The sequence below is a fragment of the Cygnus atratus genome, chromosome 3 (assembly GCF_013377495.2).
Source record: "Cygnus atratus isolate AKBS03 ecotype Queensland, Australia chromosome 3, CAtr_DNAZoo_HiC_assembly, whole genome shotgun sequence".
Classification (NCBI taxonomy): domain Eukaryota; kingdom Metazoa; phylum Chordata; class Aves; order Anseriformes; family Anatidae; genus Cygnus; species Cygnus atratus.
The window spans coordinates 78,757,484-78,768,995 of NC_066364.1; the positions used below are offsets into that span (position 1 = coordinate 78,757,484).

The 11,512-nt window shown below is 45.7% G+C and overlaps 1 protein-coding gene across 1 annotated transcript; it reads left to right on the plus strand.

The window, feature by feature from the left end:
- The first annotated feature begins 6,311 nt into the window (after positions 1-6,311).
- MAP10 (microtubule associated protein 10) lies at positions 6,312-8,860 on the plus strand. Its single transcript, XM_035559143.2, has one exon. It carries the CDS (start codon positions 6,312-6,314, stop codon positions 8,700-8,702), a length of 2,391 nt encoding a protein of 796 aa, XP_035415036.1. The 3' UTR covers positions 8,703-8,860.
- The last annotated feature ends 2,652 nt before the right edge of the window (positions 8,861-11,512 follow it).

The window sequence follows — 11,512 nt, forward strand, 5'->3', positions numbered from 1 at the left end:
ACCTCACTGGGACACAGACATCCCTGAACTGGCTCAGAAAGCCAGTGGAGTTAGGCAAGGGGCGAGTTCAGCCGCCCAGGGCTCTGTGCTGGCATAGCCCTAATATGACCTTGTGTCAGGAGGCTCGAGACAGGCAGCGCTCTGTCTTTCTGCCCACGCAGACTACACGGCATAGCACGAAAGAAACGAGCCTCTTCTCCTCCCTAGCTGTGGCCCACAGGACTATTTGCACAGCAGTGAAATAAAAACTTTTCCAGCGTTGCTGCTATCTGCGAAAAGTTCCTAGCAGCACAGCCACGCTCTGCAAAGGAGCGCAGCCCTGAGATCCCCCAGTTGGAGCCAGACAAGGAACCGGCAGCAGGACAGCTGTGTCAGCACGAGCCGTGCCTGGGCTAGCCCTCTCAAGAGGTGGGGAGATAATTAGCTCAGGCAGGCTGCCACATTTTTGGAGCCTTAGAGCCCTGCATGGCAATGCAGCGAGCTACGTGGATGCGCCGACCTCCCTGAGCCTCTCCTATGTCGCAGAGCCTGCTCCTAAAACATGGGAAGGAGTGGGTCAGGTCCCTCAATAACAAATTGCTCCCTTCTGTGGAGGGCTGGCGGCCTCACCACGGGGCTGCAGCACTCTGTTTTAGGAGTGAGCAAAGCCATCCTGAGGGCCGCTTGCCGTCGCTCCCCGAAGCAGAGAGCTGCAAGCCTGGCAGGGCTGCTGTGTGCTCGGTGCATCCCAGAAAGCCGTGCCCTTCCAGGGGGGTACTGACCCGCCCAGCATCTCGGAAGCACCGGTTGGGTTTTAGAAGAGGAACCAGGCACAGAGAAATCAGATCTTCGCAAGGAAACCTGTAGCTGCCAGGCAAGCCAGGGACAGATGTTCATTAAAGAGCCATCTCTTTCACATCTTTCCACCTCACGAAACCATGGGATTGTCACCATGTCTCCCTGGAAAACAAAGAGGGCCATGAAAAACACAGAAATACTTGGTTCCTCTTTTTACCACCTCTGCAAGCAGCTCTATGCCTCCTGTTCACTACGTGTGAAGGAATATTCCTGCCCCTCTCCTGCCAGGCACAGGCACTTGGGTATCGCTCAGCCTCAAACCCAACCAGCGAGGAGGATCTGGTCCGGCTCTGCAGCTCAGCTGTAACAACATCCTTGGCTCTTTTGCTTTTGCTGTCTCTGAAGGAGAGCTCCCAGCGCAGTCAAATTGATTTTAATTTGATTTTAAAGGGAAAAGAGAAACAGCTTAGAGGTTGAGAATGTGCAGCGAACAAAACAGCTGTACTGTAAACCCTTGAAAAAACATACTTTACAATGGTAATTATGGCAGATTAAACAATGAGTGTCATCAGTGTGATGGTACAATGCACACAGTACTAACTGTTTCCCACTCAAATATTTGCAGACACTTCCAATTTTTTATTTTAATGAAATCTCATCTAACTGTTGAATTGACTTTAGAAACCATCCTGAGGCTCACAAGAGCTTTCACTGTCAGAGGCTCTGTCAGATATCTGTACCGCAAGTTGCCCCTAGTGGTTCCCAGCTTAAGCTGGAGGAACGCTGCAAATGCAGCTTTTTAGGAGATGGTGAGTCTGAAAAATCATTGCCTACAAATCACGGCCTGCTGCTATACCCTGAGAGGGGCTGAGGACCCATCTCTACAATTACAACGGGAATTGTAAGGACCCCTACACCCAGAAGAAAACTTTTGGTGCAGATTTTCCCTGCTTCACAAAAAAATGTGCACACATTTTTTCACGATTCAGCAGCCCTCCTTGGATGACTGAGCACCTGGAATCCTTTCGTCATTCAACGCATATGTGCATGGCAGGTATGGGTTGCAACCAGGAAGCCAAACAAAATAAACGGATCCCTTTGTGAACTTCCCAAGAGCTTCCCAATTACTGGATGGGGAGTATGACAATGTAAACAGTGATGCGCTAATTAATGCTGAATGATGGCATGTGAACCCAGGGGGTTTTCATTAATACCAAGTGAGTTCATGATGTTCAGGATGTTTTATATTAAATAAATGGAAAGATTGATGGTAAAGCCTCCATGTGCTGAAGGCACCCAGTTATTTAAGGTAATCCACTTTGCTGGGCATTATGCAAGGAATATTCAATGGGCTGAATCCTAAGGCTGACCCTTCACTGTTGTTTTGTTTTAAGCAAATGTCTATTGGCTTTGATAAGAACTTTGTTTAAATAAAGGAAGTCACCTCAGACATAACCCTTATGGATATGTCTCATTGTCGTGTTCATTACACTTGTCTAGGCTCCTGTATTTGTGACATCCTGCTTCCTCTTGGCTCTCACAGCGTCATTCTGCCTCAGGAATGGCTTGCCAGATTTTCCCATGTTTCCTCTAAGTATCTGCTTGGACTGAGCTTCCCCAGATCCAAGAAAGAGGACTGCTCAGTACAGAAGGAGAAGCTATGTTTTGCCACAGTCCCATTAATTGGGAAGAAAATTGGAATCAGAAGGCGAGTTGGTATGGGTTGCATTTCCAAGCTGGCTGAGAAAGCCACAGATTCACACATGCCTTACAGGCCAACCATTCCCCACACCCCGACGTAATGAGAAAACAATCCTGCACGTCTCCCCTGCTGACTCTGCGAAAGTAACTAAGCCGTGAGCCTTAACTCTCACCACTCTGAGAAAGTAAAACGCGAAGGACAGCAATGAAATCTTTGAAGGGATGGGAAACAGGCTGGTGTTTGCCAAATGGAGAAGGGCCACAGGACTGGGCCAATAATGTTTATTTTAACACTTCCCAAAGGCTGTTAAATATGGTAGAGAACAAAAATAAATGCAAGAGCTATCAATCTGAAGTAAGAGCAGTTGGCAAGCATCTTTAGGGTAGCAATTTAAGAAGGGAGATGTTTTGGAGCTGTACATATGAATAGGCTTTGTACCTGCTTTCCTGACCACCCTACTTGAGGGGCATTTTGTGGACAGGAGAGTACACCCTGAGAATTTGGGGCAGGCCCCAGTATCCTTCATTTCGATGAAATTTCTCAAGAAATCTGTGCTAAATACCATTAGAGCTGTTCCTAGACTGTGCCATACAACATCAGAACTGGGTCAGCACAAAATTAAGGAGCATGAAGTAGAATTTGGATGCAGGAAATAGCAAAGATCCCTGCAAACGGTGCAAAATATATAGAAGTAGATACAAACAGCAATTTTGGAATAGATTTAATATTCCCATTTGACTTTATTCCTTTTGGAAACATTTTCTACACTCTTCAAGAGAGAAATCTAAAATATTTTTGAAAAAAAATGCTTTGCTCATGTATTTTATAACTCTTCATTTTTCATAGTTTTCTGAGCGAAAACTAAGAGTTATCAAAAGCTGCCATTCTTATTCCTGAATTTCTTCCTGTTTATTACCCTTTGACAAGTGGCTGACTCAACAGAGACAACTGAGAAAAGACTGAATAAGTCTTCTCGGGGTGGTATTTTAAGCTGGAGTATTTTAAGAACTACTGTTACATCGCAGCTGAATATTCCAGCAGACTGTCTGACCCCCTTCTGAATCAGAGTGCCACCAGGCTAAATATTTGCATGAATTCCAAGCATTGCCCTGCAGATTCTGCACAGAGAAGAACTATTTTATATCCAGCATTTTATATCCAGCTCTTCACTCCAGCATTTTATCTGTAAAAAGTGCAATCTTTACAATCAACATCAGAACAGGTAATGTCATTGCAGATTCAGCATAATCCATGCTTTCTCAAGACCTTTTTGCTTTGTTTTGTTTTAAATAGCCATACTTCTTTATCCACAAACAGATATACAACCGTATAGCGAGATCTCTTTGTGCAGAGAGATAATAAATCTGAAATCTTACAAAAGTTAAGGGCAAAAGGGAGACATTTCAGAGCATTCAAAAGGTTTGAACCAAAGTTGCTGAGCTGCTGCTAATGATACCAATTGTCTGGGTTGGAATGTTTTGAGATGAAATGCTAGTACTTCAAACAAACAAATAAGGTCACTGGAAGACTTCACAAACTCAGCAAAATTTCTCAGTCTTCCAGTCATTTAAAAAAAAAAAAAAGATAAATTGATGTCTAGTCTGAGAGACTGCAGTGAAAAGAAACAGAGCTATTCAAAAAAAGTTTATGGAATGTAGCTAAGGTAGATCTTAACAGGTACCCGCAGTCTTTAGGACAGTAGCAGGTAACGAAACTTCATTCCATAACCCTGCCCGTCTGAGGTGTGCCTAGTTCCTAAACAGCTCCTCTGCGACATGTAGTCTAAAAATGCGTTATCTCAAGTCTCCTTACAATGGTGGGTACCAAACACCAGGATTATTGGAAGGAAAAATGATTTTTGCCTTTTTTTCTGAGTTGCAACTCAACAACAAAATGTTGTTTTCTGTTTATTTTGAAGAGAAATGTGCTCAGACGATTGAGTTAATAATACGTAGCAATGGGAACAAACTTAAAATCCACACCCCCTTCTATTTCAATACTTGTTCTGTTACTAACTCGCTGACTGACCTTCCACAGCTTATTCACACCTACAGATTTCACAAGTATTCAGTATTTTTTATTTATATTGCATGTACAGAATAAAATACAGGAATAAGGCTGATTTTCAGGGACATGCATGAAACTGAAATTTTCAGTTTCACATTAAACTGTTGGGAGTGCAGAGGCTCAGCATCTTAAAATACAGCTACAGTTCCTACAGAATTTAGCCCCTAATTTCAGTCTCAGTTACCACACAAAGCTGTGTCTCTTGTCTGCTCAAGCTGGTAGTTTCAAAATAAAGAGCTTAAAAATCAGGGACTAAACTTCATAATCTCAGTGTGCCCATCTGTAAAATGGGCAAAACACCTATGCAGCCTCTTCCCTGGGGACCTTAAGAGCAGCTGTTTGATCACTGCTAAATATGTTTGTTGCCCTCAGCATATCAGGGGTCTTTTGTCATTCTGCCTTTTCAGAGAATGACAACTAAATTGTCAAGCCCTCCTGGGATGGGAAAAGTCTTGCAGAAAAGGAAACAGAAGGAAAAACAGACGACTGATGACAGTAGACGAATGTGGCATGGGAATGGACTGGCAATTTGTTTAATCTGCTGCAATGTCAGTACAATGGGAATATCTGAACACCAGCAGCACTGATGGCAGAGGACCTGTAGTCCTCTGTAGACGAACCGAGAAGAACTTAATTATTTACTTCTGAAGCCCTGGCCACAATACAGAGGTCTGTTCCTTAACTGTCTTCTCAGAACAGCTTATGAAAGGCATCCTTTAAATAATAATGATAAAGGGAATTGACCAACAGTGAAGAGTTCTTTATTCATTTCTCTCTGGTTTCTACTTTCCTGAAAAGCGATTGTGATTTGGCAGAGGAAGGAAATGGGAAAAAAGAGAGGGAATAAAAAGAAGAAAGGGAGAGAGGATCAGTCTTTCTTTCAGGCACCCTCCAGCTGTGAATGGTGAGGGCATACTGCGACTGTAACCGAACGCCATCAGTTTAGGATACTTTATTTATGGGGGGGGGGGGAGGGAAATGCAGACAAGCAAAAATAACCCTAATGTCACTCCCTGCCTCCAGAAGCACTCCTCTGCTGCATGCAAGACCCTGCCCCTTCCTAAGGGACTGCATTACCCATGCTTTTCGTGGGAAAGGCACTGTTGAGGCCTTGACAGCTGCACCCCTTCACAAGCGCCTGGCAGTGTGGGATGTGAGAAGTGCTGTTTGCCTGCCTGCCACCTTGGCAAAAAGGCCCACCTGGAAAAGTCCAGAGAAGGGCTACGAAGCTGGTGAAAGGCCTGGGACACAAGTCCTGGGAGGAGCGGCTGAGGGAACTGGGGGTGTTTGGTCTGGAGAAGAGGAGGCTCAGGGGAGACCTTATTGCTCTCTACAACTGCCTGAAAGGAAGGTGTGGGGAACTGGGGGTTGGCCTCTTCACACAGGTGACAGGACTAGAGGGAATGGCCTCAAGTTGTGCCAGAGGAGGTTTAGGTTAGAAATGAGGAGACATTTCTTCTCAGAAAGAGCAGTCAGGCATTGGGACAGGCTGCCCAGGGAGGTGGTGGAATCACTGTCCCTGGGGGTGTTCAAGGAAAGGTTGGACATGGTGCTTAGGGACATGGTTTAGTGGGTGACGGTGGTGGTAGGGGGATGGTTGGACCAGATGACCACGAAGGTCTCTCCCAACGTTGACGATTCAATGAATCCGTGACAGGGCCGCGCCCAGGACTACAGCTCCCAGCGCGCTTTGCAGAGGCGCGTTGCCTGCGGTAACGGCCGGCGGGCCCCGGGGGAGCCGTGCCGCGAGAGGCGCGGTGCCGCCATGCCGGGCGGCGGCGGCGAGGGGCTGTACTGCCTGGAGCTGCTGGTGGCGGCCGTGCGGGTGGCGGCGCCGGGCCCCGCGCTGCGCCCGGCCGTGGCGCTGCGCTTCCTCGACTTCCCCCCGCTCCTGCTGCTCCCGGCCGCCTCCTCCTCGCCGCTGCTCTCGGGCCGGCCCTTTCCCTTCGGCCGCGGCAAACGCTGCCTCTTCCGCTGGCGCCGGGGCTCGCTGCGCTCCGCGCTCCGCCGCCAGCCGCTGCGCGTCCTGCTCGTGGCGCTGCCCGCCGGGCCCGGCCCGCAGCCCGCCCGCCTGCTCGGCGCCTGCCGCCTCTCGCTCGCCCCCGCCGCCGCCCGGCTGCTGCGGTGCCCCGGGCCGCCCGCCTCGTGGGGCCGCCGCGGCCGCTTCCCGCTGCGGGACGCCGCCGGCCGCCCCGTCGGGGAGGTGGCGCTGGGCGTCCGCCTCAGCAGGCTGCGGGACGGCGGGGAGCGGGGCCCCGCCAGCCCCCGCGCTGCCTCGCCGCACGCCTCCTCCTCCCCTGAGGAGGAAGACGAGGAGGAGGAGGAAGGGGGCAACATCATCTGCCCTCCCGTGCTCTACTACCGCTGCGAGCCGGCCCAGCCGCGTCCCCCACCAGCAGCAGCAGCGGGTCAAGAGGAGCGTGTCGTGGTGCACAGCCCGCAGGGGCACGACGAGGCCCAGAGCCCCCCGCGGCCCAGCGCTGGGCCCTCGCTGCTGCACCCCCAGCAGCCCCACGCCACCCTGGGGCAGCTGCCGCTGCTCAGCGCCTTGCTGGCAGAACTGTCGCTAATCACCGGCCATGCCGCACCCGCTGCCGTCCACCCGCATCTGGCCTCGCTCTACCAGGCCCCAAGGAGCAGCGGCACGGACCTGCAGCCCCCTGGCTGCTCCTCTGTCCTCAAACCTGCGAAGGCACCTGCGAGGTCCCATGGGAACAGCGGAGCTGCCAGCCCTCCCTTCAGGCAAGGCCTGCAGGAGGCCACCTCCCAGGAGTCTGCACAGGCTGTGAGAAGACCTAAGAAAGCTGCACCCCAGGGAGAGACGGGATCTGAAAGGAACTGCAAACCTAAGGAAAACAGACCTCCCAGAAGGAAACTGCTGTATGGGCTGACAAATACACTGAGGCTACGGCTGCAGCAGACCAACCCTGATAAGCTGATACTGCTTGAAAGGAGAGAGCAGTACAGAAGAAAGCAAATGGAGATGTTGAAGGAGAGAAGCCCTTCATCCAAAAAAAAGCTGCTCAGAAATGCTGGAGAAAAGCACATAGTTCCTTACAAGCACTGTAGCAACGGAGACAGTTCAAAGCAGGATGGTCAGTTTGATGAAATTGTCGAGACTCCATTACAAAACTGTGCTCTCAAAGAGTACTTTTCCAGCACAGGAGATGTTTCCCCTGACCTGCAGAAACAGGCTGTCGAAAGGCTGTTGAGGAAGAACGAGACTGCAAACAAAGAACATACACGCAAAGTAACTGCAGCCCCCTTACTGGAAGAAACCGTATTAAAGTCTGCTCACAAGGAAAGGGAATTGAAAGTCCAGCTTCCAGCAGCTGTCCCATCAGATGCTAATGCAAAGGGAAGTAATGGTAATGAGGAAGAAGTACACTTACTTCATCATAAAACCACGGAGCACGATGATGTTTCTGTTGTAAGTGATCACAAACTAAGCCCCAGCACGAGTGTTGAAAAGAACTCTGAACTCATATACTCAGATGACTTTGTTGTTAGTCCTGACAACACAGCTTATTCAGAAGATTTCACCAGTGCTGAGTGTACAGGCAGAGACTTGGAAGCTTTTGACAGCAGTCCTGAACCTCTCTGGCTTGAAAGCCCAAAGCGACCTTGGTCAGATACAGAGCCAGAATCTATCAGGTCCAGAGTTTCAAAGGCAAGTCAAAGCGCTGAAAGTACATCAGATCTTCCAGTGCAGTCAGCTTCATCCCCAGTCCACTCTTTGAAGAGAAACCGCAAGTTAAAAAACAGCAGAAGAACTAGGGGTGAATCTGTTGATGTACTTAATGATGTCTCCATTCAGAGAAGGTTATTCGATGAAGAACAGGAAGCCCAACAGATCAATAAGGATGAGAACAGAGTTGATCAGGATATTAAACAAGCATCTATACCAAGAAGCAAACAAGTTAGCACTGATACTGATCAGAATGTAGGAAAGGGGCAGACCTCCGTAGAACAAAGCCAGTCACTAACTCAAGTTAGCTCTTACTTGCCACCTGACTTGTCTGATCTTGAACCTAGTGCCCTGGAAACCAGTTTGCCAGACACAGATGGTGATTTCTTGGGACAACTACATGTTCCTAACCAATACAAAGACATCAGTGAACTTGTAATAAACAATCTTCCTGGATATACAATGTAATCACAATTTGTCACTGCCTGGATTAAAATATGGTATTTAAACTATTTGTATAAAGTGTTACATGTAGCTACAAGTAATACAAGCTAATTTAAGACCACATCATGCACATTTAATATATTGGTGAATTTACTTACGAGTTTTTCAAATAAACTACTAGAATCTCTTAACAAGTGGATCTTGATTGGTATTTAGAGTCCGACATCAACATCAGTATCCTAACACAAAAGTAATCTGAACAGCACAGGAAAAAAACTTGCTGTCAAAAGCAGAAAAGAAAATAGAAGCAGCAAATGCAGTACTCATAAAACTTGTCCAGGGTAGAAGTAATAATGTATTACAGAAACAGCCAAGTACAAAATGCATTCCTAGCTGAACATTAAGTTTTTCTCCCTTGTGAAAATAGTTCCATGCTTCATTACAAATAGTTGCTTAAAACAGTCACAGCCAATAACAGCACATACTTTTATCAGCTAATTGGTATAACGAGGCATTTGTTTCACTGTACTGTCACTAAATACAGTGATCAGAACTAGATGAGCCCTTTTTCCATTATTGGAGGTTGAAGTTTCTCATTGAAGTTAGATTTTCATGATCATAAAATAGTTTTAAGAATTATTGATGACTGTAAATCTATATAATCTGGGAGAGCTTTGAGGAGTTGATGGAAGCTACTTGACCTTGAAAAGTAAGGGTGTGTAAAGAGTAGGAAAGAGAGGGCAGTAAATCTTCCATGCTTCACAACTCCCTGATTGCATTCTCTGACAGTGGGGAAGGAGTGGAGGGGCTGGACCCACAGTCAAGAAACTCTGAACAAACGAGCATATTACATCTTGATTTAAAGATTCACGATAATGAAGAATTTGCCACGTCTCCTTTTCTGTTCTGTTGGCCGAATTGCTGTATGCCACATCCCCTTTTCTGTTACAATGGCTGAACTACCATCTGATGCTAGCTTTTGATTTCTGGTTTTTATGATTTCCAGTTTGATCACTGGACTTTTGTCTTCTGTTTTACTACTGAGTTTTTATTTTATTTTAGAGTCTGTCCATATCCCTGTTACAAATTTCAGAGATAGTCTTTGACTTGAATCTGGAGAGAGCTCAAGCTTGCTGCCTTGGCTTTTACATCTCTTGTTGCCTCTTTCCACTCTTTGACAAGTTCACTTCCTTATCCTACTTTACATTCCCAACTAACTCATCATTTATGATGTTTATCCTCAAGACTGTTAAGTGATGGACTCACCAACTCCCCTTTCCCCTGCCATTTACAATCTGACTTCTTTCCCTGGCTTTTTTGTTTTTCACTGCGCATTCCTAATGTGACAACGAGGACTCCATGTACTTATCGCAAGAATCTGTGTTTACGCTTGAACGTCTTTGAGGGATTTTTTTTTTTTTATTTCCATCTTACTATATATTTATTTTGTAGGAATGACAGTACCTTTCCTATTTAAATTACTAACATCTGTGAGGATTATTCAAGTATTTGGTGTTGACTTCTGAGAAGAATACTGCTAGCATATTTAATCTAAAGGTAAGTAGCTGAAAATACCCATACATCAAAGGAATCTCATTGCTGAGCAGTTCTGAAATGTTCTTTAGGGTACCTCTGCTTCATCAACTCCGATTCCAGACAAAAAAAAATAATTCTTTTAATGCCATGGACCTCTGATACACATGAACTCAGACTGCCATTTATACATGGCAATAATTCTGATTTTATTGATGGAGTAAGATCCATGCAGTTCTCATGCCATTGAAATACAAAGCTGCCCAGCCATTTTTACTGCCTGGCTATTCACATGAGTTGCTAACACTAAGAATCCAAGATTTGAAGATCATTGCTTAAGAAAAGTTTATTTTAAAAAGATTTGTCAACCCCAAACAGCTTGAAATTCAAGGTCAAATTCCCAGTCCCCTTCTATCTCCTACCCCACCTTCATTTTTCAAGTTCCAGTAGTAAATATGGTAGGAACAATATTTTGTTGGTTTAAATAACAAAAATATCCAATCTATTTTCATGTAATTTTATCTGGGATAACTTTTGTAAAGTTTATTCTGTAATAGCATTTATAATTTCATCAGGAAAATGTTGAAAAATGACAGAAAACGTGTACTAATTTTCTGACACGAGCAGAATGTCAGCATAATGCTCAACATGTTTTAGTAGGTTTTTGTCTTTTCAAATACAGACTCAAGGTAGTTACTATTGCACGGAGAGTTTCCTGCTCTCTGGGATAATAATCTTTTCAGATATTATCTATGTTGTTATGAGAGAAAACTATTTTATTTACTATACAAACAATTCCCAGTCAGTAAAAATGGGAAGGAACTTCATGTCACTGATTTATCACTGAAAAGTCACAAACCAATGTATTTGCAAGAAGTACCTGTTAACAACAAGAAGATTCACTATCTCAACCCAGCAGCGCAAGACAGAGATATTTACTACTGGTATAAAATATGGAAGAAAAAAAAAAGCCAGCAACAAATTCCCTTTTGTACAAATCCTATAATAATCTACACTCAACTACATTATATTAGCCAGACAATTTTGTCATTATGACTTGCATCCTGTACCCCTGTGATCAAGTTGTTAACATCAGAGGTTTAATAAGATTTCCCTACCTTAATGGAAGTACTCAACCAATTTTTCCTAAAGACATCAGTTCTGAATTGTAGGTGCCAAACTGAATGGATTATGATTGTGTGGTGGACATGATAATACTCTGGGAAAGGCAAATAATAGTAGCACAGCCCCTGCAGAACCAGAGCGGTAGAGCTGGGGTGTCCGAGTGAAGTAGTGGGATC

Coding starts and splice junctions, on each gene's coding strand:
- MAP10 (XM_035559143.2), top strand. CDS start 6,312: ATGCCGGGCGGCGGCGGCGAGGGGCTGTACTGCCTGGAGCTGCTGGTG.